This window comes from Denticeps clupeoides, chromosome 12 (genome assembly GCF_900700375.1).
Source record: "Denticeps clupeoides chromosome 12, fDenClu1.1, whole genome shotgun sequence".
Classification (NCBI taxonomy): Eukaryota; Metazoa; Chordata; class Actinopteri; order Clupeiformes; family Denticipitidae; genus Denticeps; species Denticeps clupeoides.
The window spans coordinates 16,212,134-16,235,441 of NC_041718.1; the positions used below are offsets into that span (position 1 = coordinate 16,212,134).

The 23,308-nt window shown below is 41.7% G+C and overlaps 1 protein-coding gene across 4 annotated transcripts in view; it reads right to left on the minus strand.

The window, feature by feature from the left end:
- Positions 1–1,196: 1,196 nt before the first annotated feature.
- Positions 1,197–23,308, minus strand: part of vdrb (vitamin D receptor b) — a 42,719-nt gene continuing 20,607 nt past the window's right edge. For 3 of the 4 annotated variants that reach the window (XM_028999181.1, XM_028999182.1, XM_028999183.1), the window contains exons 7-9: positions 21,663–21,814; positions 17,163–17,279; positions 9,495–15,457 (exon numbers count right to left, since the gene is read on the minus strand). In XM_028999181.1, coding sequence (XP_028855014.1) covers positions 15,204–15,457; positions 17,163–17,279; positions 21,663–21,814 — 523 coding nt within the window. In that variant the 3' untranslated portion in view covers positions 9,495–15,203. Of the gene's footprint in view, positions 1,372–9,494; positions 15,458–17,162; positions 17,280–21,662; positions 21,815–23,308 lie in introns of those variants that run through there. The other variant, XR_003751463.1, reaches the window with a different exon arrangement.

The window sequence follows — 23,308 nt, forward strand, 5'->3', positions numbered from 1 at the left end:
ATGGTCCCTGGGGGCAGGTGGGGAACTTGCACAGATAGACCTCAGGTGGCCTTTTGACCTCTGAATTGATACATGTGCATTTTACAAGATTTTTACCCAAAAAAACCTTTACACCATCTGGATAAGGAATAAGATTTCAAAGAGTGATGCGTGATTCATAATGATGCAAATAATCTAGGCCCTGTCCACATGAGAACGTCTGATCTGGCTCCACACAGGGGACCCTGATCCGTTATTTTACTAAAACGGGTTCCAGAGTGATTAGTGTGGACAGCAACATTTTGTGAAAAAACTGACGTATCAGCCCAACCTCGTATAACCCCAAACGTGTCGTACATACAATAAAAAAACCTCATAAAGCAACTACAATAAATCCTCTCTACAGTGCACATTCCTAATAAAAAGACAAGAGAACAACAACATGTTTAACTCACCGCTGAGGTGAACTAGATGCCAAACAAGGAGAGCTGGGAGTTACAGATCCACTTACAAGATTCAAGACTCAAGATTGGTTTATTGTCAGTATACACAGTATACCGTGTGTTGAAATAATGTTTCACACAGACCGCCCCCATAGTGCAATCATAAAAGAAAAATATATATGTATATAAACTATGCTAACTAAAACTAAAACCTAAATACTGTACAGTATCTCTAAAGGAGAAAAGTAAAACTTTTCTGTACAATGAACAGGTCGAACAGGACATAACTGGACAACACCATGTAGGATGCTTGTTAGTGGAAATGTTGCATATTTCAAACAGGACACACAAGACAAGACAAACGTGTGAAAAATGTGCAAGAATGTGCAAAAAGAGCAGAAATGTGCAAAGATCAGGTGCATAAAGCTGGAAGTGTATAGTTGTTGAGTTTATCAGTTTTTGGTGATGCCAGTGTATTGAGAGCTCTGACTGCTTGGGGGAAGTTGTCTGGCAGTTACAGTTCTGCAGAACCGTCTGCCAGACGGTAGGAGGGGGAACAGGGCATGTGAGGGGTGGTGAGACTCCTTCCTTATGTTCCGAGCACGACGGATGAGGTGTTTCTCGTAGAGCTGGGAGATGGGTAGAAGTGGAACCCAGATGATGCGCTCTGCTGTCTTCACTGTCCGCTGCAGGGCCTTCTGCTCAGCGACAGTGCAGTTCGCGTACCAGGCGGTGATGTAGCAGCAGCGAACACTCTCAATGGTCCCTCGGCAGAACGATGTGAGGATGGGAGGAGGGAGGTTGGCCTTCTTCAGCTTCCTGAGGAAGTACAGACGTTGCTGGGCAGGAGGCGGTGGAGGTGGTGTTGAGGCTCCAGGAGAGTAGCACCAAACACAACACGTTGGCGATTTATTTCTTGAAGCACTGGGTCCGAGAATATCTCTCTCTCCTGAAATGCACAACAGATGCATTTTTATTATTCAGTGAACATACTCCTGCCACTCTTTCCTGGAGTTGACAGCCATATAATAACAATAATATTAAGCCTTAAACCTTGTGAGCCAGCCATGTGTGCAGCATGACACTAACTTCTCACACATGATGGATGGGTGGGGAATTAAGAAACAGCATTTTTTTTTTTGGCCACTTACTACCATTGTGTCCCTGAGCAAGACCATGAGTTGCTCCAGGGCGACTTTCCCTTGTTGTTCTGGATAAGCGCGGCTGCTCAATGTAGGTAGTTTGGTGGTACGTGTCAGGAATGCAGGACCCAGTCTTCCCCAGCAGATCATTGCCAAAATCGTCACATGCTGCCTTCCCTTCTTCCCAGAGCGCTTCCTTGTATCATGTCTAGTTCAGCAATGCACATGGACTGAACATCTTCCATCAGACTGGGTCACCTTCTTCCATGACCAGGTTCTGACGCTCACACGCCTATTTTTTGGCAGAAGATACAGGGCAACACAGGTCAAAACGTGATAAAGTTCACCTGGTTGATATAATAGTGAACTGTCCAGCACGGCAGAATTCTTTTTTTTGTGATTCAGTGGTCAGTCAGTTGTCCTATGTGCGCCCTATTCATCTTACAGCGATGACTAAATGCAGTGGAGTGAACCTGGATTTCAGTGCCAGAACCAAACCACTCTGTGGGAGAAATTCACTCAAATAGACTCCCAGCTGTAACCAAGTTCTAACTCATCAGGCATGAGAACTTCAGTACCCAAAATCTGTAATTTACCCTTGATTCTATGCTGCGACGCACTGCAATAAACTGTGGGGGGGGAAATATCCCATCCTTTTTATAGCCACTATGCAAGCAAACAACACTGAACTAAATTTGGAAGGGAGAATGAGGCCACAGTGAGCACAATGGTTTATTATAGCTGAGGTTTACAGCAAATGCAGTGCAGATTTAGATCATAACTAAAGAATTCGACATATTTTCCACTCGTCTTCTTCCAGTCGTTATTTCGTACATGATCTTTACACCTCACCTCGCCCGGTTGTGCATGTGTTCCAGGCTCCATGTGTTTGCAGTATTACAGTGCAGCAACAAAAACCGCTGTGCAACTGCTTATATCATCCTTTCATACCGTAACTAGCTCACAGTTTACATAAGCACCTTAGTAAATACAGCCGCAGGTGGCTATATGGCCAGGTTAACTGCTTAGGCAACAGGGTCTATGAACATGTGTCACTTTGCTATCATGAATGGCGGAAATATTACATAACATAACACCACATTTTATGGCTCTAGGACATTTACCTTTTGGGGTTTTTTTGGGGCCCTTCTTGGATGATTATATTGCCTGGTATAAATTACACAGATCATTTTCGTCTACATGGCCCCAAGACGGCAAATACCAATTTTTGTGGCATGTCTTTGAAGGAGTCTTTCTATTTATGCAAAATACCTAAAAAACGTTTAAAAAAAAGCAACCGATATGGGGAAAACTAATTTACTGTTCATGACTCCTGGATCAAAACACTGCACTGACCTTAGGGTGGCCTGTAGAGGGTATGTTGCTTTGTTTGGATTTATGGCTTTAAAAAATTCTAACAAATACAAATGATTCCATGCTTGGACCCCCAAATGTCTAACAACTACAATAGGGTTGCCCTGTGTTCACACTCAAATACTTAGATACAAAATACTTAGATACAAATACTTAGGGGTGGTAGTAGCCTAGTGGGTAACACACTCACCTATGAACCAGAAGACCCAGGTTCAAATCACACTCTCTACCATCGTGTCCCTGAGCAAGACACTTAACCCTAAGTTGCTCCGGGGGGGGACTTTCCCTGTAACTACTGATTGTAAGTCGCTCTGGATAAGGGCATCTGATGAATGCCGTAAATGTAAATGTACTTAGATGGACAGCAGTATTTGTGTTGGGCACTTGGCCAGTCTTTGTGCAAATCAGTTTCTGCACACTGATGACTGATGCTGTTCATGCCACGTAGGCCAAAGGGTCAAAAATCACAAAAAAAAAATCAGGAAATATTTTGGCTGCGACTGTTGTCTTTCTAACACTATTTGTCTGCTGGGATCCCCACCCAGCAACGCATGCACGCGGATGTGCACGCGCGCACACACACACACACACACACACACACACACACACACACACACACACACACAATGCATCCTTTTCCTCCTTCTCCTGGCCTCCAACTCCAACTTGGAAAGTAAGAGCCCAATAAGGAGGAAGTCTAGCTGTTTTTCTTTCCTTTCTTTGAAACAATGTGGGGCAAGAGGGAGATTAAGGAGGAGGGGTGGTGAGAGCCAGGGGCAGTGAGGGAGATAGAAGGACTGTGAGAAAGAAATGAACCCCCATCCAGTCCTCTTTAGATCAAGTCATCATTTTATTGGTTGCATTAAACTTAGCATTGATTAATGTTTTAAAGTCTCCATTCCCAAGGAAACATGCTTCCTTAACAATGTTTTTACTAAGCTACCGGCAAAATAACCGTTTTTGACATTTATTTATGTACCTGGTAGCGATTTAACCACTTCTACTATCAATCCGTCATGAATCTGTATGAAAAATTCAGCTGCCCTGAAACTGTGTTCATGTTAGGAGGCCTGCATTTATCCTGCTGCTTTTATTTTTTCCCATGCCCCTTAAAACGCACCCATAAACCAAGATCTTTACTATCGTGATTGATATTACGTTTTCAAAAATGTCACGATGTGTGCAGAACCAGAAGCATTGCTGGGCACAACGTGTTTCTGACCTAAAACATCTAGTGCATTCACAACAGACTGTATTTTCCATAAAACGCCAGAGTTATATTTTATTCGGTCACATTTCACTTCTGCAAAATAGCAGCCAAGCCGCCCGCACACCGTGCACATCAGCATGTGAGGGTGGGGTTGTCATCGTTTGTGTAATTAACTAAAATACAGCAGATTCTAGAATCAATACTGAGCCATTACAGACCAACAGAGCAGGTATTTGGAGCTTGTCATCTATGCGTTACCATATTCTTCCTGACCCTAAATGTAATACTGACCCAAACCAAAGTTTCATGTAAAGCATGAAGTAGAGCTGGGAAAATTGCCCACAGGGTAGGTGGTTTCCACACCAGTTCAGAAAACCAAACCAAACTCACAGAAACATGTAAACACACAAAGACAGGGGGATGGGAGGGTGGATAATTGCATGTTTATGCTATTACTTGTTTAATAAAATGCTGCCATGGAGAGAAAGGCGGCTCTGGCTACTGATGCAAGAGCTTGGCAAGGCCAGTAAAGGGATTTCATGTGCGCTTCTGCCCCATACAGTCTAAGTCGGCGGGCCCGGGCGGAATAAACACGTTCCAGAGATTCCCCCATTCCAACACACACGCTGCTCCCACACTAATCACATGGGAGTGACTTACATTAGGGACTACAGACTCGGAAAAGTCCGAACCGGCGCACAAGGAATCAATACAGAGAGCGCAGGAATCAAATTTACCCTAATTCTGCTGCTTCAGAATGCAAGTCTGTTTTTTTACATGTTTGTGAGTACCATGGTAACATGTGTACCACGTGTATTACAAATACACCTTAATAGATTTTATATTATTTCCACCTAAGGCCTGATTATTGCGCACAACAAGTTTAGATATGTTCTGGATTTCCACTCTCTTGGTGCCTGTAAAAGAAGACACACCTCAAGCACCTCTCCCATGTTCGAGCGCCTTGGCAGCCACGTGCCTCCATTAGAAAACAATGTGAAATGGACCCCAAATCTCCTTCACTGCTCATCGCCAACTTTGTGTAGGCATTGTCTATGTCTAGGATGAATCTGTGTCATTAATTGGACACCACACAGGCAGTAAATAAAATGCAAGTTAGTTCATTGCATTAATTGACTTTTATTCATAGGCCCAATGCACCAAGTTTAATGCACGGTGTAGGGAGTTCATAGAACTCACTGCTGCATTGCTGTCGCTGGTCTGTGTAAAAAGAATAGCACCACACCCTGCACTTGATCCGTGGTGTTTTCTCAGCGCTATGCGCGGAACCCTGGGCCGTGGCTCACGTCGCTCGGGGCGATACCAAGAGCCTGAGGTTGTTATTAAGCCAGCAGGATTCCGGGTAAAGCTTACAGTTGATTCTGGAGGGGGGGGGAGCCCCCACTATCAGGATGGCCACGAGCTGCGCACTATCAGCGAGTGGCGTCACGGTGCACAGAAATAACCCAACGTCAGGCAGCGGCCACGCCCGAATCCGCACGAGGGTACTTTATCACTTGCACTTAACACACTTCCACCCCTCCTCACCCAAACACAAGCACGTACGCACGCAGGCGCTCCGTCCGGCTCATCCTTCACGATGGCCCCTACACCCCTCCTCCTATGGTCCGTCCCAGTGTGAACCCGAGGAACTCGGTGGAGTGGGGCACCACCCTGTTAGCAAAATAAGACAGTTCTTTTCTCTCACTCACACACACATACACAAAATCCACATCCAGACAGCTAAGGCTACAGGTCTGCATGAAGAAACCAAGGCCCGGTGGACGGATCACACCCAGCTGCTTCCTTCACGTGGCTCCACACATCATCCTGGATTTGGCTGATTCTCCACATCTGGGACCAGCTCTCCTATATAAAACAATCCGAATTCTTCCCTAGTTAATATTTGCCTCGGCCTGTGGCCGCTGGATTTACAATTACTTGGAAGACTCCTCTGAAAAATATGATAAAAATGTTAAGTTTCCTTATAAGCTGCAGTCGCCCCTGGTGACAGGATGGCTTGATTTGGTTTTGAGGAATGCACAGGCAAAACAGACGCCTGGATATTTCCCTCCGGGGGAAAAAATAAATACGGCTACGGCTTTCTGGACCACTACTTCTTCTAGTGTTCCTGCTGAAGTCAAAGGAAAAATTCATGAATCACGTCAAAATATATAATAATAGATTCCAGCTAAACCACTGCTATTGTGATAAGAAGTTAATATTTGGGGACCGATTTAATCCACTTGAATTAGGCCCCAGCTACTGAAAAAATTAATAAAGACTACTCCCTATTTTTTTTTTTTTAAATCTATTTAATTTTTATAATGGCTGTTCTATCATGATTGATCAGTTAAACTTTTGTCTTCCTTGACCACTTTCAACAGCATGATGACATGTTTAATATGTGCTTTTAAGTGTTATCAGTAATTTACTGAAGAATCAGGGGTGTTTTACACAAGCACACTTGCATAAATAGCAATGTGAGAGAAAAATGAAATGAGATGGTTTATAGTTATGGGACTTTAAACGCTTGGATGACGTCCCCACCCATTGTGATTACTTGTCTTATTTTTGCACATTATGATCCTTTGCACTACTCTGCCCTCATCTGCAACTGTAGAGTAAGAATTTCTGTGCATTGCGACAATAAACCTTCCAATGTTAGATCATCGTAAGATCAAATCGAGCGCTATGATTGGTTGAGAGGCCTTTTAGGAGTTCTGATACTGCACATTAAGCATTCAGCCAGCCATTCTGAACATTCTGACGGGACCAGCATCTGTTACCCTCCTTGCTCTTCATTCGATGATCTTGCTTAGCAACAACAACAACAGCGCTTCATGCATATCAGAGAATGAACTTCCAGTAAAACCAGGCTTCATTTTATTCCCCAGACGTTATAAACCATCTGTCAACAGTTAATGGCATGATGCAGAACCAGCAGATTTCTTTCCCTCTCCGGCACCAGTTGGCCTCATTTATTGGCTGACAAACAGAAAAGCTTGTTGTGCCACAGAGAGTCGCATTTAGTGCGATAAACTTTTTCTGCCTTTTATTGGGCGGCACTGTTTTGACCTTGCGCCCTTCCATCTAGTCACAGATCTGACATCCATCACAGATCTGACATCATGGGACTCGCATTTTACTGATTCTGCGCAAAGAAAAATATATACATCTATTTTCTCAGCCTACTGGTGGCACCTCGGGGTCTCTGGGGAGCGGCCAAGTGCGCTCCTGTAACACGGATGCCCGCTTATCTGTCCTCTTACGCAACACCACGAGGCGCAGGACACAGCGCTAACGGCTCGACGCCGACTGGATGCCCTGATAAAACCTCGGGCCCCGTTCTGAGCACCGAGATACCACAGGGCAAATCTGACCGTCCAAAGAGGCAAATTAGATCTTGCAGCAACATCACATTTCTGCAGCAAACAGTGTGCCGCTTCCGGTCATACGAGAGCTGCTGATTAAATGCTCATCTGTAGAGCACAGAGGAAGAAAAATAACAGAAAAGAGCAAGAGAGAGAGCGAGACACCAATTACATCTGTCAACCATATCATTAGAACAACCTTCAGGTGACGTAAATAACACACATCACCCGTGTGTGTGTGTGTGTTGAGTCAGTGTTAACTAAGTCAAGTAATCTGTAAATAATTAAAAAATAACTGATCTGGAAATACAAGGGTACAATAAGCATACTTGATTTAAATATATTTATCCTATAGTAAAATATTGGGGGCATTTTTGACAAAAGCATGTTTGTGTTTTTCTATGGGAAACCACAGCAACTAGAACCAGAACACACTTTTCTGTGGAGCCCCACAATTCTTTTGTGTGTGTGTGTGTGTGTGTGTGTGTGGCGCTGCCATGTTTCCATGAAGGGGTGTACTTGGTTGGCAACAATGTTTAGGAGGGATGTTTCAGCGTCAAAGTAACATCTACATGCACGACGGACCCAGTAGAAGCATCACACTGACTCTGTGTGCCACTGGCCTTCAAACCTTGCATCCTCTCGAGATTGGCGATGCTGTGACGCATCCATCTAACCATGCACAACTTTTCAAAGTTACCCAAATCCTCACACATGGCCATTTTAATAATAAAGTGATAATAAAGGCGCCCAGGCTGCAGTGTGTAGGGACAGTGCTTTGCTCAGTGGCACCGTGGGGGACCAGGATTTTGAACCTCCAACCTTCCGATTACGGGGCCGCTTCCTTAACCGCTAGGCCACCACTGCCCCACTGCTTACTGCTTCTAACACATCAGCTTCAGGGAGAAAAACGTGCAAATTGCTTATGATCTTAATGATCTCACCTACTTCCAGGTGCCATTTTAACAAGATTCACTGCACCCTCAAATTACTGATCAGTGTAAGCCTCTCTGGATGAGAGCATCAGGATCATTTTTGGGTCCCGCATTCATGTGGATGCTACTTGTCCCCACGGGTGCTACAGACCGTGCTACTTCACATTTATTGCAGTGGCATTCCCTGATGAGAGAGGTCTGTTTCAGAATTTAATTTGGGTAAAAAAGTCTCAGAACAGGTTAGAGGAACATGAGAAAGAGTTTAAGATGATTATTTGGCCTACGGATCTCAGTCTGACTGAGCATGTGTGGGATCCTAGGAAGGAGCTCCACCTCACACTTGAAAATTCTGCTGCCTTGATAAGTTGGAGCTGTCTGGACAAAGCAAGGCATGCTATTCAATATTTTATTGGTAGTTGTAATTTTATGGCCGATTACGTGAAGCACATGCTGACTGAAGAGTCAAATGCAGCTTTAACCCTGTAGCTGATGTTTGGACGAACATCAGGCTCTTATTTGAGGATGCAGAACTCCTCAGAATTTGCACCAGACCAAATAGAGTACACTTTTCTGTAAACGTCTTGACATCACCAGTGTCAACTTCCATCTGCACCCCTACAGTACAAGCTGGAGGAATCGGAGGAGTGATGATGACAACATTTGCTCTGAGCAGAGGCGTCTTCTAAAAGCTGTGTAGAGAACGGAACTTCCTGTCTGTGTGTGTGTGTGTGTGTGCGTGTGTCTGTGTAGGTCTCCTGTACTGCATAAATAACACAATAGCATGTGTGGTTAATGATCAGTGGACAAAGAGCGCCATCAACTGGACAAAATTAGCCCTGCACCAAAACAAAGACTCAAAATAATTGAATTTTGTGAAAAAAAGGCAAATTTTTTTTGTAGTTTAATTACTAAAAAGCTCAAGGTTCCCATATGATACATACAATTCATTGTATTATTTAGAATGTGTTTATTAAAATATTTATTAAAAGTAATTAGAAAAAATTGAAATGAAACAATGATGATAAGATGCCAAAAAAGCAGTTCTATATACAGCGGTTTATTATTTGATTTGTAAAACATTGGACAAACATATCATTACATTATTCTGGACACATGAATTTACAATACATTTCTTTGAAGAAGAAGGAAAAAAGGAAAAGGAAAAAAGCAGTAATTTTTAGTCAATGAACAATTACATACATAATTGCAGCAATATCCTCATATTGGCCGGCAAGCACAAGGAAGCAAGCCTGCGTGTGGATCTCACATCCATGGCAGATGTTCTTTTTAATCACTGTGTTCTCAGTTAAGTACTTATTTTTTTTTATCTCTGGGGGGTAGGATTTCAACATTTAAATAAAGTGATCAGATTTGGTGTCTTTACAGGTCCGTCCTGGTATGGAAGGGCTACAATATTTACAGATTTTTCTGTTTCAGCTCACCTGATTAAATACATCATTGCTTAGACTCACTGTACTCCCACGTTTCATGCTCAAAACTGCTAATGGTTTACTGAGGAAGGTGGTCACAAAATGAGCTTTTAAGACCTGTGCAGGTAAAAAAAATTCAACTTTGGAGGCCCGGTGTGACTAATCGAACCAAAGAGGTTGTGGGCTGAAGCGAGAAGGTGCACCCTCATTGGCCTACGCAGAACTGGGCTCAATCCCAGTCACACATCCTGTACCAGTACATGACATAAGGATTATTGTTAGTTGAGAGTTAACGTGTCTTGCCTACACTACATTAGTTCTTGAATTTTTAAGGACCTTTTCCCTGTAGTAGTTCTTCAGAAGCTGATATGCACATCAGAAAGTAAAGGAAAAGGTCAGGCCACCATTAGGCTTCTGATACTCACAGTAAGCCATACGATGTGAGGTCCTGTTCAGGAGGTTTGTGGTATAGCTGCTTTGTTATGCATAATGTAGAAAATTATCCATATTAACATTGAAGCTGAGTTCATGTCTTTTCTTGAACGTCCATTTGAACCTTCTTTTTAAAAAAAAGGCACAACGGTAATCCTACAGCATTTACAGTCAATATGATTCAGATAAGAAGCATTTAGCATTTGGAGACAAAAGGGACAATGATTTTACGCAATTTGCAATACATAAAAAAAAAACAATAACCATGTCTGAAATCTGAGCATGAGGAGGAAAAAGGGAAAGTTTGCTGAGCAGCTAAAAACCACTATCACTAATCAAACGGTCTCTATCAAAAGAGGAGTCAAACCTGAATCGTGGGTCTCACCCAAGCAGCAACACTGTGTAATACTAAACAGTGATAATACCAAAACACAGGCTTCAGTGTTTTTCATCAGGCACACTACGGGAAGCTCCTGTAACTGTGCGCTAGAAAATCTGAAGCACACCAAAAAGTGTTTCAAAAAGAAAAAAAAAAAAAAAAGAAAGAAAAAACTGGAAAAAACAGACTTCATGTGGAACCTCCCAATTTGCAGGTTTATCATATATGATAACATATGAGGTACTGTATTCATCCGTGTTTCTCACAGGACATCAATAAATACATGTGAATTAGAAATAATAGAAAAATAAAAAAATAAAAAAAAGCTTCTTGCTGAAGCTTGTCTGTAGACCAGAGAGGTAGTTTGTTATGGTTCCATTTTGGACTCCTAAAAGAGATCAACTTTAGGTTCTCATTTGAACACTTTCATGTTTTTTTTTAAACTGAGAGGCCTTTATTTTTGCTTTATAGAAATTGTAAAAAATAAACAAATTTTGTAAGGTTGCTGGTGTACTGTAGGATGCAAAAAAAAAATTACTCCATGTATAACTATTCACAGATCAAATGAAAAACACAACAAAATTAAAAACACAAAAAAATATATAGATATTTTTTTGTTTACATTAATTTCTTAATTACATTAAAGTTCCAGGTAATGCTCGGTTCATATCTAAATATTTTTTTCATGCCAAAAATCCTTTTTTTTTTAAAAATCACTCAACTTTTTGTCTTTTTTCTTCCAGTTTCTGAATCAAATAAAAACCCTATAGAGACAAAAAAACACTAAGCAGCTAAATTTGTGCAAACCTGAGAGGGAAAAAAAGACAGGAGGAGACAATAAATACAGGATGGAGACGGAACGAGACGAGAACTGGGAAAGGATGAATGATAACAGACTGGTGTCAGTGTCAAGAGAGAGGGAGAGCAGGGGGAGAGACACTGAAAAGTTCTAAACTAATCAAATCACCCAGCATCAAATAAATGGATTTCAACATTAACGAAGAACACTAAGTACCCACATCTTATATCAGATCCTTTGTCACAAACATCCTCCTTGTTGAACTGAAACTATTGTAGTTCAATAGTACTATTGTAGTAAACTATAAGTCTACTGTGGGCTGTCCGACTGCTGCAACACGACCCGCTGACCAGCACTAGTCTTCATCCCTCTCCCTCTCTCTTTTTGAGTGTACACATGGGAGTGTGAGTATCTGTGTAAAACGTATCTAAACGCCAAAAAAAAACAAAAAAAAAACAGGAAAAAACATGCTTTATCTTTTTTTCTGCCTTTTTTGGTGTTGTTTTTACAACCCAGTCCCATCTGGATTCTCATAATTGGAAAACTTCCTCTGTGATAACCTGTCCTGACCAGCATAACCGTATGAGAGCCTACAAGCAATGCGAATTTCACGCGCCAAATCAGGTCAAAGAACGGGAGGAAGCCGGAACCTCTGGAGAATGGCAGATGGGACCGCCCACTCTCTGATGCACAGTGATGTCACAAGGGAGGGGAGGGGCAGGGAACCTAGCAGGTAGTCATCGTAATTTTGCCGTCCCGGTAAACAAAGAGAAATTCCACCCCACAGCCATAATTTCCCGTGCCATGCCTTACCAGTGAGGAGGACTTTTATTTCTGTTAAAACCTTGTGAAGGTCAGTCTAGGCAGATAGTTACTGAGCTAGTCAATTCTTTTTCCAATGGAAAAAAATTTAATGTGAAAATAAAGTCAAAATGCCCTGACCCCAAAGTTCACATTGACACCAAGGAACAACTCGACAACTGGAGATCATTTATTCATTTATATCGTATTTGAAATTACTGATCTGGCTGCATTTGGTTTGATTTTTTGCTTCAGCAAATTTACCACATAACAGCAGCCCACTTTATCACAGGCAAAATTTGTTAAGTCAAAAATGACCCGTTTTGGTCAATATGGATCATTAAAGTGAAGACATAAAATGTACTTAACATTTCTACAGAAAGTTGTGAGCATAACATATATAAACATTTATGTTGTTATTATTTTTTTTATTTAAGAACCATTTACATGTTTGTTTTTTCTACACGCTGAGGTAATAATATGAAACAGATTTAATTTTAGGCCATATTGCCCCGCCCCTCATCCTGTCCCCACCATAAGCAGTAACGCGACATTATGGGTTCTGGGTGGGATGCTCTTTCTTCCCCATGGACCCTCTATATAAAAACGGGGTGATTTGAAAAAAATATGTATATATATTTTTAACTGGCCATTTTAATATACTGATGATGTATTTCTTTGAAAAACAGAAACACATTGCCATCAGGAAGGAGTACGCTCCAGCCCTCCAAGAACACAGCGTCAGCGCTAGCAGTACGTCAGTGTTCCTGTGCACATGCACACGGCACACGTGTACATCAGAGTGAGTCGCGTCCGCCACGTTTCAGGTAGTTATTTTAATTATCTAGTCATATTATAGCAAGCATACAAGCAACCTCGTGCCCTCCTCTCAACTCTCCTATAAAAAAATTAAAAATAAAAAAAAAAATTAAAATCACACTGCAAGGGAAGAACCCACATGAATAACTACACCAAACCTGAGCCCTGGCATTCTGGGAAAAATGTACACCATTCTCATTCTTCCGTACGCGCACTCACACACAACACACACTGACCTGCCGTTGGCGCCGAGCGCCGGTCTGCGTAGCCATCCAATAAGCCTTCTTGAAATGTTCTCCGTGTGCTCGGGAGCACTGCCATACACATGTTCAGAAAGGTTAAAACAATAAATGCTAGGAGAGCAGCAGAGTCATGCTTACACTGGTTCGTTTGAAGCCTTATAACCATGCTGTGGCATGCATAAAATAGGTGTTAGGACACATTAACGCTGGAATTAAACTCTTATTATGACACGTATGTTATGCGACAATGTGAAGGCTTCTGAATGGCTACTTGAGATCACCCTCAAGGTAAGTGTTTCTATATAAACTGTAAATACACAGATACAGGTCACTAAGCATAGTGTTGATAAAATAACTCAAAATAAATCTGTATCATATTTGCATATATATTTTCCAGGATTTTCTTGGTATTAGTTAGTTGATCTAAAATCAGCCCTATGTACAGCGACATCGAGATAACAGTATTTACAGATGCTTGCCACAAGAGGGCAACACAGAAAAGGAGATCTAATCTACAGTGTGCAGAGCCAAACGCAAGAGGTAGCAAGTAAAGAGGTGAAACTCAGAAATAGTATGAGAATGAGAGAGAAGAGATAGAGAGAGATAGAGATAGAGAGAGAGAGAGAGAGCGAAAGAGAGGATATAGTTCTACGTCCTCTATGAGTCTTTCACTCAAATTATTATCATCATCATCATCATCATCATCTTTTTCAGCTTCCGAGGAGGTGAGATTTAAAGCAGATTACAAAGGAGATCTAAATATGACCTGTACTCCTCAACCCCCACAAGACAATTCATGGAATTGTACGGGAAAAATAAAAAACAAAAAAAAGAAAACTATAAACTGCAAGGCTAGAAGTGCTATAGCAGAGGAAATCCATACAATCAATAACCAATTCTTAGAATTGTACGGCAGCTTATGGTTGGTTTGTGGTTATAGTACACGAACATGAACCAGGCTGCTGTGGCCAGCCTGATTTCAACAGATATGGCAATGCAGTATTGGCAAACAGCACAAAAAGTGTGCTATAAAAGAGCTTATACCAAATTTACAGTTTATGCTATCATTTAGAGAGCTTATAGATTAATATATATACATACATACACACGCACGCACGCACACACTCGCACACATACATGTAGGATAGCTTAGAGATATTGCAGTCCCCATACTCCAGAAACAGCTAAGAGCTCAGCAGTAGCAAAAGCCGAGAGGCGTGGGTCAACCCAGAAAAAATGCCCAGGAAAAACTGAACTGATAGCTGATTGGCTGTTGATTTTTTAAAAAAATTATATATATATATATATATATATTTAAAAAAAACAAACAAAAAAAACACCAGCAGCGCTTTCCAGGAGGAAACCTGTTAGTCTAAAGGCATGACGTGTGTGTACTGAGAGTTGCAGGAAGTGAACAGACACTTTGGGTACGGGAGCGCAGGAGAGGAGCGGGACTGCCCTTGCGAGCGTACGCTAGTTTACGTTCTGCTCCGTGTGTAAAGAAGGTATGTACAGTTATACATTCTTCAATTCCCTGACTAATGTTTCCATTCTCATCAGAAACACCCACCTCCCACTGGGAAGGGGTACTTTTCCTATTCTTTCCCAGCTTTTTGAAGACACATGCACGCACACGCACACTCCAACAAAGGTAGACAGGGACACATACGCACATACACACATCTAATCCCAGCCTGAAAAATCCTTGTTTTGTTGTGTTGTATTAGTTTGCGAGATATACTGTTGTTTTGAGAGATTGTCCATACATTCAATCCTTCCCCAACGCCACCTTCCGCGCCACTCCCTCCTCTAACCCCATAACCTCTGCCATGGAGACGCAGTTGCTAGGTGACCTGTCCCCCGAACACCTCCAGAACCAGAGGGGTGAGCTGCATGCTGTGCTCGGGCTGGAAGGACAGCGAGCGGTACTGCTTGGAGTGCTCCTCGTTCAGGCTGCGCAGGTCGGCCAGTTTCTGGATCATCTTGGCGTAGAGGAGCCTCCCGCCGGGGTGGTTGATGCGGATGTAGGCCTGCAGAATCTCGGACAGCCTGTCCTGCAGAACCTCTACCTTCGCGTGGTCCTGAATGCCGGGCCGGTCTGAACACAAAAACACACCATTAACACTTACAGTGCTCTTTGTAACCTGGCAATAAATTGTGGGGCTTGTTTGCTAGTGTAGGGCTCAGGATTTACATCAATAAATAGAAAAAACAAGGTCAGCATGGGCATCCCGACTGATCTGCAGCACTGCAGCCTCATACCCAACAAACTGTGATGCACTGTATTAGGGGTGTTAGAAAATATCAATACAGCAGTACATCGCGATATCTTACGTGGTGATATTGTTTCGCTAAAGGGACATGAAATATCGATATTTTTTGCATGCAAATTTAGTCCACTGGGTGGTGCTGTCGAGCGTTTTCGTTAGTGAGGTCAGCAAGGACGAGAATCCGTGTGCGACTATGAACCTCCACTCCTGTAGATGGTGCTGTACAGTTCGGTACTTTGATTTACTGCCTCCCGTTTCAGACAGAGCGAAATCGCAGGAATCATGACGGACCGAACACAGCATCTCGTATTTCAGCGCTTTTTACAGTTTCATTGTACTATTGCATTGAATACAGTATCACAATATATTGTGACACATATCGTATCGTGAGATCCTTGCCTTGCCAATACACACCCCTACGCTGTATAATGACCCGCATTAACGTTTCCAGCTATTTCAGCTTTAGTGACTCCTTCATGACAATTTTTTAATGCTTCCATCACATCGACTTCAAGAACACCATGTTCACTGCGAGGTGCCACTGGAGCCAGAGAATCACTTTGCATGTCAGTGCTAAGGTTGTGGCTTCGGTCTATAAACACTGGGTGAAGAAGTGTATAATCCTTATTAATGAACAATAATAAGTAATAATAACTAATAGGCTGAGAACAGAAGCAGAGTTTTGGAAAATGTGGTGTTGTGCAACAAAACAAATCCCATCTTCATTATTTGTTGGTTTTTGTCTTGACTGGTGCAGTCAACATGTTGTGATGTCCCAGTAAGGCCCCGCCCTTGCTTCTGTGATGGATCATATTAGCACAGCTCTCAGGGGTCAGGGGTCACACTCTGACGCAACTTGCGACGCAAACTGAAACCTAACACCCTCAACTGGATCGCCCCTGCTGTACATTTCGACCTACATCCTCATCTTTCAAATTTTCTCCCCCCGGTTGGTCAGCTGTAACCACGGCTACGAACAACAAGAGAACGTCTCTCTTCAGGAGCTGCGCAAACACCCTACGAATCGGTCCAGGCTTTTATCATTCACGGGCCACTATGATATGCAGTTCATAAATATTTCAGTGTCCCCCCCCCCCTCTATTTCTCTCCCGCTCACACACACTTGCACCGTGCTGCCACTTGCTGTACCACTCAGCTCATATCACAGCTCAGAGGACAGGATGCAACACATTTCGGTGCATCACACTCTTTTCTCCTTCAGATAAAGTGTAGCAGGTTCGACACACGAGCATCACATAACAGATCTTTTATTGTGAAAATCTTCTTTTGTGTAATCAGAGCTGCATGCAATACTGCTGGGTATGAGTCCATACTTTTCAACCCAGGGGTCACCAGTTTAATAACAACACATGCCATGCCATGTCAATGTATTGAACCCAAGCCTACAACTCACACAGAATCTAATGCTCCTGTAGGTTTTCACTGCACACCGCTTAGCAACAAAATGTCAGGCAGCTCTACATTGATTATATATAATCACGCACTCTCACACACACACACACACACACTCACCTGGAGAGAGCAGGCAGATCGCCATCAGCAGCACATGCTCCTCCTCATGGAGGTTGAGCTTTTTGAGCCCCACCTGAAACTTCACCAGCGGCTCCAGCAGCTCCAGAGTGTGGCCGGCTGACGGGAGGTAAAAAAGAAAAAGAAAAGAGTTTGTAATTCCCAAAAGACAACCGAAGGAAGGGTCATCCTGACTTCATATGTGCACAATCTTCTGGAAGGCAAAAGATTAGAAGAATACATACAAACCTGCTCAGTTGAAATTAAACAAAGATTACTTTATCGTTTGTTATTAGAGATACATTGTGCCCCTGTCTGTATCTCTAATGCAACACTAATAAACTGATACAATTACAATTACAACTGCAGTTTCATGTCTGGCAGCAGCATGAAAGGAAACTTTGAATGCATTGCTCGAAAATATAACGCCATTTTGCAAAAGTACTTATTTTTCTTTTTCTTTTCATTCATTTGTGGTTTGTGGGGGCTGTGTACTAGGGATGTGTTATTAAGAGGCTGAACTGATGACCCACCAGCGAGAATAAAAGAACACACACACCATTCAGCCAGGCCTCTGGGGGAAACAGAACCCCAAAAAATGCATGATGCATTGTGGACAAAGTGAAAAGATAAACACAGACACACAAAACAGCGAGCTGTGTTGGGCTTCAGCATGTGATACCTCATTAAATAAATTAGAAAAACCACAACCATATCACATGTTTAATGTAATAGTGCTTAATGCCAATCTCTCATACAGTTACATTTGTACAGATATGTTATGGGTAATAACATATTGAAATTAGACAAAAAATTAAATGAACTTAATGAAACATAAAGGTCCCCTTTTATAAAAATATCTCTCTGTGAGATTATTTACTATTAATATGTGATCCCCATAGCCTGTCTGTGGTTCTGCAGTGGCTAGAAATTGTGATGTTCAGAGAGCACCAGCTCAGACAGTTGGCTCTGGAATTTGTCCCCTTATGTCGCTATAAGGGGAAAGGTTACCTCCCCCTTCTCATGCTTCGTCCGCCCAAAGAATTTCCTACCCCTCCCCGAAAAAAGGAACTCCACCATCATGGCTTCCAAATGTGCAAAGCATTGCAGTTGCTTGGTGATTCGGTGTAAAAATGAGCATATTATTTTTAGTTCTGTCACACAAGACTCGGAAGAAGTTCCGTCCTCGTCTCGCCTCTCTCCTCCTCAATTTGCATTTAAAGCTACAAATACCAAAACAACGCCTTCTGGGGAAATCTCATTGTGGGACTGGCTAAAAGTGCCTGTAATTCTGCACCAAGGCTTCAGATATAGTATTAGGGAACCACTAAGACCAATATAAAAGCAAAAAATAAAAGCAAAATATGGGATCTTAAATGAAAATTCATTCAAACAGCTCCATCTAGTGGTGCTTCCTTACATGATACTGAAATAAGCTTTCAAGAATGGAAGAGCTATGCTATTTAATCTGAAAATGTGATAATATGACAGTTAACCTCATGTTCTGTTTGTCAATGCATGGAAATGCATGAGAAAATCATACATTCAAAGTCTTCCCTGAGGTGGACAATTTGCACAACACAACATCTGTGTTTTATATACCACATCCTCTACATCTATGCCACCGTCTTATAAACTGTACGTTTACTGGCAATTAAGGAATTTCAGGGGAACATATTTGTTATGTTTTATGAATAGCCAAGCACAGGCGTTGTCCTGATGAGTTTCCTTGTGTATACACTTTATGACTGTGGTGATTTCATAAGCACTCATTATCACAGTCATCGTCGCTTCATCCCTCAGGCTTTCTATCCATTACTACCACTTGTTTTCAGAACTTTCCATGTCGGAGCAGTTCAAACATTTGTGTCCCGTGTCAGAAACAAGTATGGTGAACAATAGGGGTGTGTAGTGTGTCACTGTACATACTGCGATAGTTCACTCAAAATGTAACAGAGCTGAAATACAAGGTTCTGTTATCTGTCTGTCATGTTTTCCAATGTCACTCTGCCTGAAATGCCTAGCAATAATTCAAATTATCAAATGGTGCAGCACCATCTACAGGAGTGGAGGTTGTAGTCGCACGCTGATTCTCATCTCTACTGACCTCACTAAAGAAAATGCTCAACAGCACCACCAATTTAACAGAAGCAACAATATATTATTGAGATATTATTTTTTTAAAAAAGCTAGAATATTTACTTAATATTTACTATAATAACTATGCGGAATTCTGATTTCATTATTTACATGTGTAATAGAAATGATTGTGAAATGAAAATTTAAGCAATCTCCTGGAGCCTCGATACAAGACTGTGGACATCTGATATATTTAGGGCTTCCTGCTAACATGTATGGTCATTAGCTTGCTTTACACTGTGCATTTTGCACTTTGCAGCTTGCATATATTGTGGAAAAGCTACATGCCTGATAAAATACTGACAAATATTTTAATAATTATAATTAAACTAATAAAATGCAAATAATAATTAACATTTTCATTCTATTTCTAAAATGCTTCATTGTACATTCGATTTTATTAATTAATGTTCATATAAATTAATATTTTATGTCTTATCGTTTGACAGAGAAATGTCCTTAATGTCCTTCCACTATGGCTGCTGTTCAGGATTGATGAGGTGTGTCATTCCATTTCGCAACTTAATAAACTATCATTTCTTTTAAAAGCAACCATGTCATATTGTGCTTGTGTCCATTTGAAAGGGCAAAAATAATAATCCCAATAAAGTTAATCATATTCCTGAGTAACTCCCCTGTTGCCCTTTTGCCCATAGGGGCTGTAAAAATGAGTAACCTGTGTGAGAAAAGCGTCCGCTTTCCACTGCCAAGGGTCCTACAAACAACTGACAAATGGCCACTGGCTGACTTTTTGCAAATAAGGCAATTAGTGCAAAATAAATATTTTCAGGAAGTAAAAAAGCACACCACTTAACACTGTTAGGGAAATAAAGCTCCAATCAGTGATGAGGTGCCGCGGCCAAGCCGACTGGTTATTTGGACCAGTTTGTGAGAGAAAGCGGTCATTGAGCGAGGCCAGTGCCAGGCTTTGCCAAATCCCCGCAGGCATTGGAGTGGGCACTTCACGCTGATGAGACCTCAATGGCACTCCAGTGGTCAGGATAGGCACAAGGCCGGCGACTGGGCCGCTTCTGCCACGGGTGTCTCTGCAGGCACGCCGGCTCCCTGCAGTGCACCGCAAGTCCATCGTCGTAATTAAACTGAGCGGGCGCGAATGAGCCGCTCTTTAAAAACAGACAGTAAATCAGGAGGGCCACCAAAAAGCACGTGCAGAACAAAAAAACCCCAGCCTGCTCCCTCATAAATACTGAGATGTATATAAACACGGCCTCCATACCAAAAGAATGGCGACAGCTGGGAGAAAGGAGCTTAGATCAACGAGGAAGGAAAAAAAAAAACGGACGTAGGTGGGAACACTGACTATACAGACCGTCTCGGCACGTTTTTAGTTCCGCTCGCAGCTCTATTTCAGCCAAATCACTGCAGACGCATTTAACTGCAACAGTTTTTGGCTATTTACTCGCAAAAACATGCACATCTTGGCCATTTGTAAGCTCACTAAAGCTTTGGACAAGACACAAAATGCCGCAGAGAAGAGATAGGCAGTCTGATTTGTTATTTCAGAATCTATACCGGCATTATCATGCATATTAAACATTAACTATTAAGCTGTACTTCGATAGCAATAACAAGCTTGTGGTTGTAATATACTGGTCGATATCGGCACGGCTGTACTGACCTGCAGCACGAGGTCAATGTATGTACGCACAGCATGTACGCAGAATATTATTTTAATTGTAAACTGTGCTAAAAAAAGCGTGACTTCTCAGAAGGCACCATCTGGGCGGAGGTCAAACCCACCAGCATAAGCAGCGCAGAGGAAAATGTGGAAGAAAAAATAAGTAAACAGTAAAAAAAGAAGACACCCAGTGCAAGAAATTGTCACTACAGCCAAGTCGTGGCCTGAGCCGAGGCAGGCGGGGTCACCGCCGGCCTGCTTCCATTGGCCAGCTCCATCCCTTGGCCAGCCACAATCTGTTTAAGCTGGAATTCATTTTAGTTGGGGAGACTGGTTTGGACGCAGTTTTTTTTTTTTTCTGAGAAGACGTGAGGGACAGTGAAATGGAAAAAAAGCTCTATGAGTCACCTGCTACATGTTCCACTTACGCACAAAATTATCCAAGAAGTGCAGGATGACAAAAGTCACGGTGCTCCTGGGGTCACGGCTCTTCTTTGGGGACTTGAAGGAGGGAAATAATCTTCCAGGCAGAATTATGACCCGAAACCATCACAATCTCACAAACCTTTAAAAAAACAGCAGTGCCGCTCGCCAACACACCCAGCATCAGGAAATGAGCAAATGTGCCGAGACGCGGCAGATGCTTATCAAGTCGATCTTACAGGTTTCAACCCTGACAAAATCATTCAGGTAAATTCCAGGTGAGAGAAGACAAGGAGGTTTACCTTTGGTCACATCGTTGACACAGTACTTGAAGTCAGGCCCTCCGCAGCTCCAGGACATGTCCTCCAGACTGAACGACTGGTTGGACCTCAGCATGATCACCTCAATGGCGCTGGACTTCAGCAATGCAATCTGGTCTTCAGCAGTCAAATCTCTACACACAGAGAATGGTGTTAGCCAGCACGTACACACACACACAAACACACACACACACACACACACACACACACACACACACATTCAGGCACACACAAACACAGACCTAAACATAGAAACATGATTCGTTCTAATATTTCAACTATAATTAATGTTCATTTCTGCTTCTGCTTTTTTTTTTTTTTATTAGTTTTTATTGTAAATGATGCAGATTTATTCTACACAGACCTAGACAAAGAAACCTGATTAATTCTTATATTATTCAAACTATCATCAGTGTTCATTTCTGCTTCTGCTTTTTTTATTTTGAATTAGGTTTTTATTGTAAATGATGCAGATTTATTCAACAATTTTACATGGTGCAGTATTTTTACATTTTTGCATTGTTTTTTATGGATAATTGCATATTTTAGCCTATATAGAAGAAAAAAAAAATGTTCCTAGGAAAGAAATACGATATATGGTGGACGGAAGACCTATGGGAAACTTTCTGCGAACATCTCCATCGCTTTACGTTCCCCTTCCTGCTGTCCCTTCCTGTCTCATTCACACTATTGCTCCAACCTCCCCACCCCCAGCTTCTGGGTATCTGGGGGTGGATGATGGGCAAACTGTTCGACAAAGACCTCACTCCTATGGTTGCCGTGACAACTTTAACACCATCATGCGCAAAAGGATGACGTGGCAACGCAGTGAGTTAAGTAAGTCAAGTAGGAACATGTAAACAACCATTTTACCAGACCAGCAGCATAATGAAAGCACACAGATCCTCTAACTGCACACCTGACCACAACAACATTCCCACAATTCCTTTTCCAAGAAAAAGAATGGTGATAAAATGGTGTTTACGGTCTAAATTAACATACTATGCAAATACTACACTTTTTCTCAAAACAAATGAAGAAACACATCTACAAAGGACTAAACCAGTAAATCGTTTTTATCAATTATTATTATTATTGTCTTTACTTAATTATTTCACCAGAGACCACATATTCCTTTTATAAGGTGCCCCAAACAAGATTCAAGATTTAAAAGAGATTTATTGTCAGTACAACACAGTATACAATGTATTAAAATACTGTTTCACACAGACCCCCCATAATGCGATCGTAAAAAAAAGAAAGAAAGAAATCTAAGTATTGTACAGTGAGTTTAAGAACCGTGAAAACAGAGTTTATCTAGTATTAAAAAAATATTTTAATGTTCTAAAAATGTACCTAAGCTTATGAAGTAAAATTGTAGTAAATGTGTTAAATGTTTATATATTACAAATGCACTAATTGCAAGTATATTTCTGTCTCAGCACTTTTACAGGTAAGTACACTAATTACACAAATGCTTAAATCAAGTTAGTGCATTCAAATACACTGTAATATACTAATAACCGTGTACTTTGAGTGCTTTGTGGATTTTCATGTACTACCATGTACTACCAAGTTTTTTTTTTAAATATAGTATAAAAACATACTAATAACAAGCATGTTTCAGT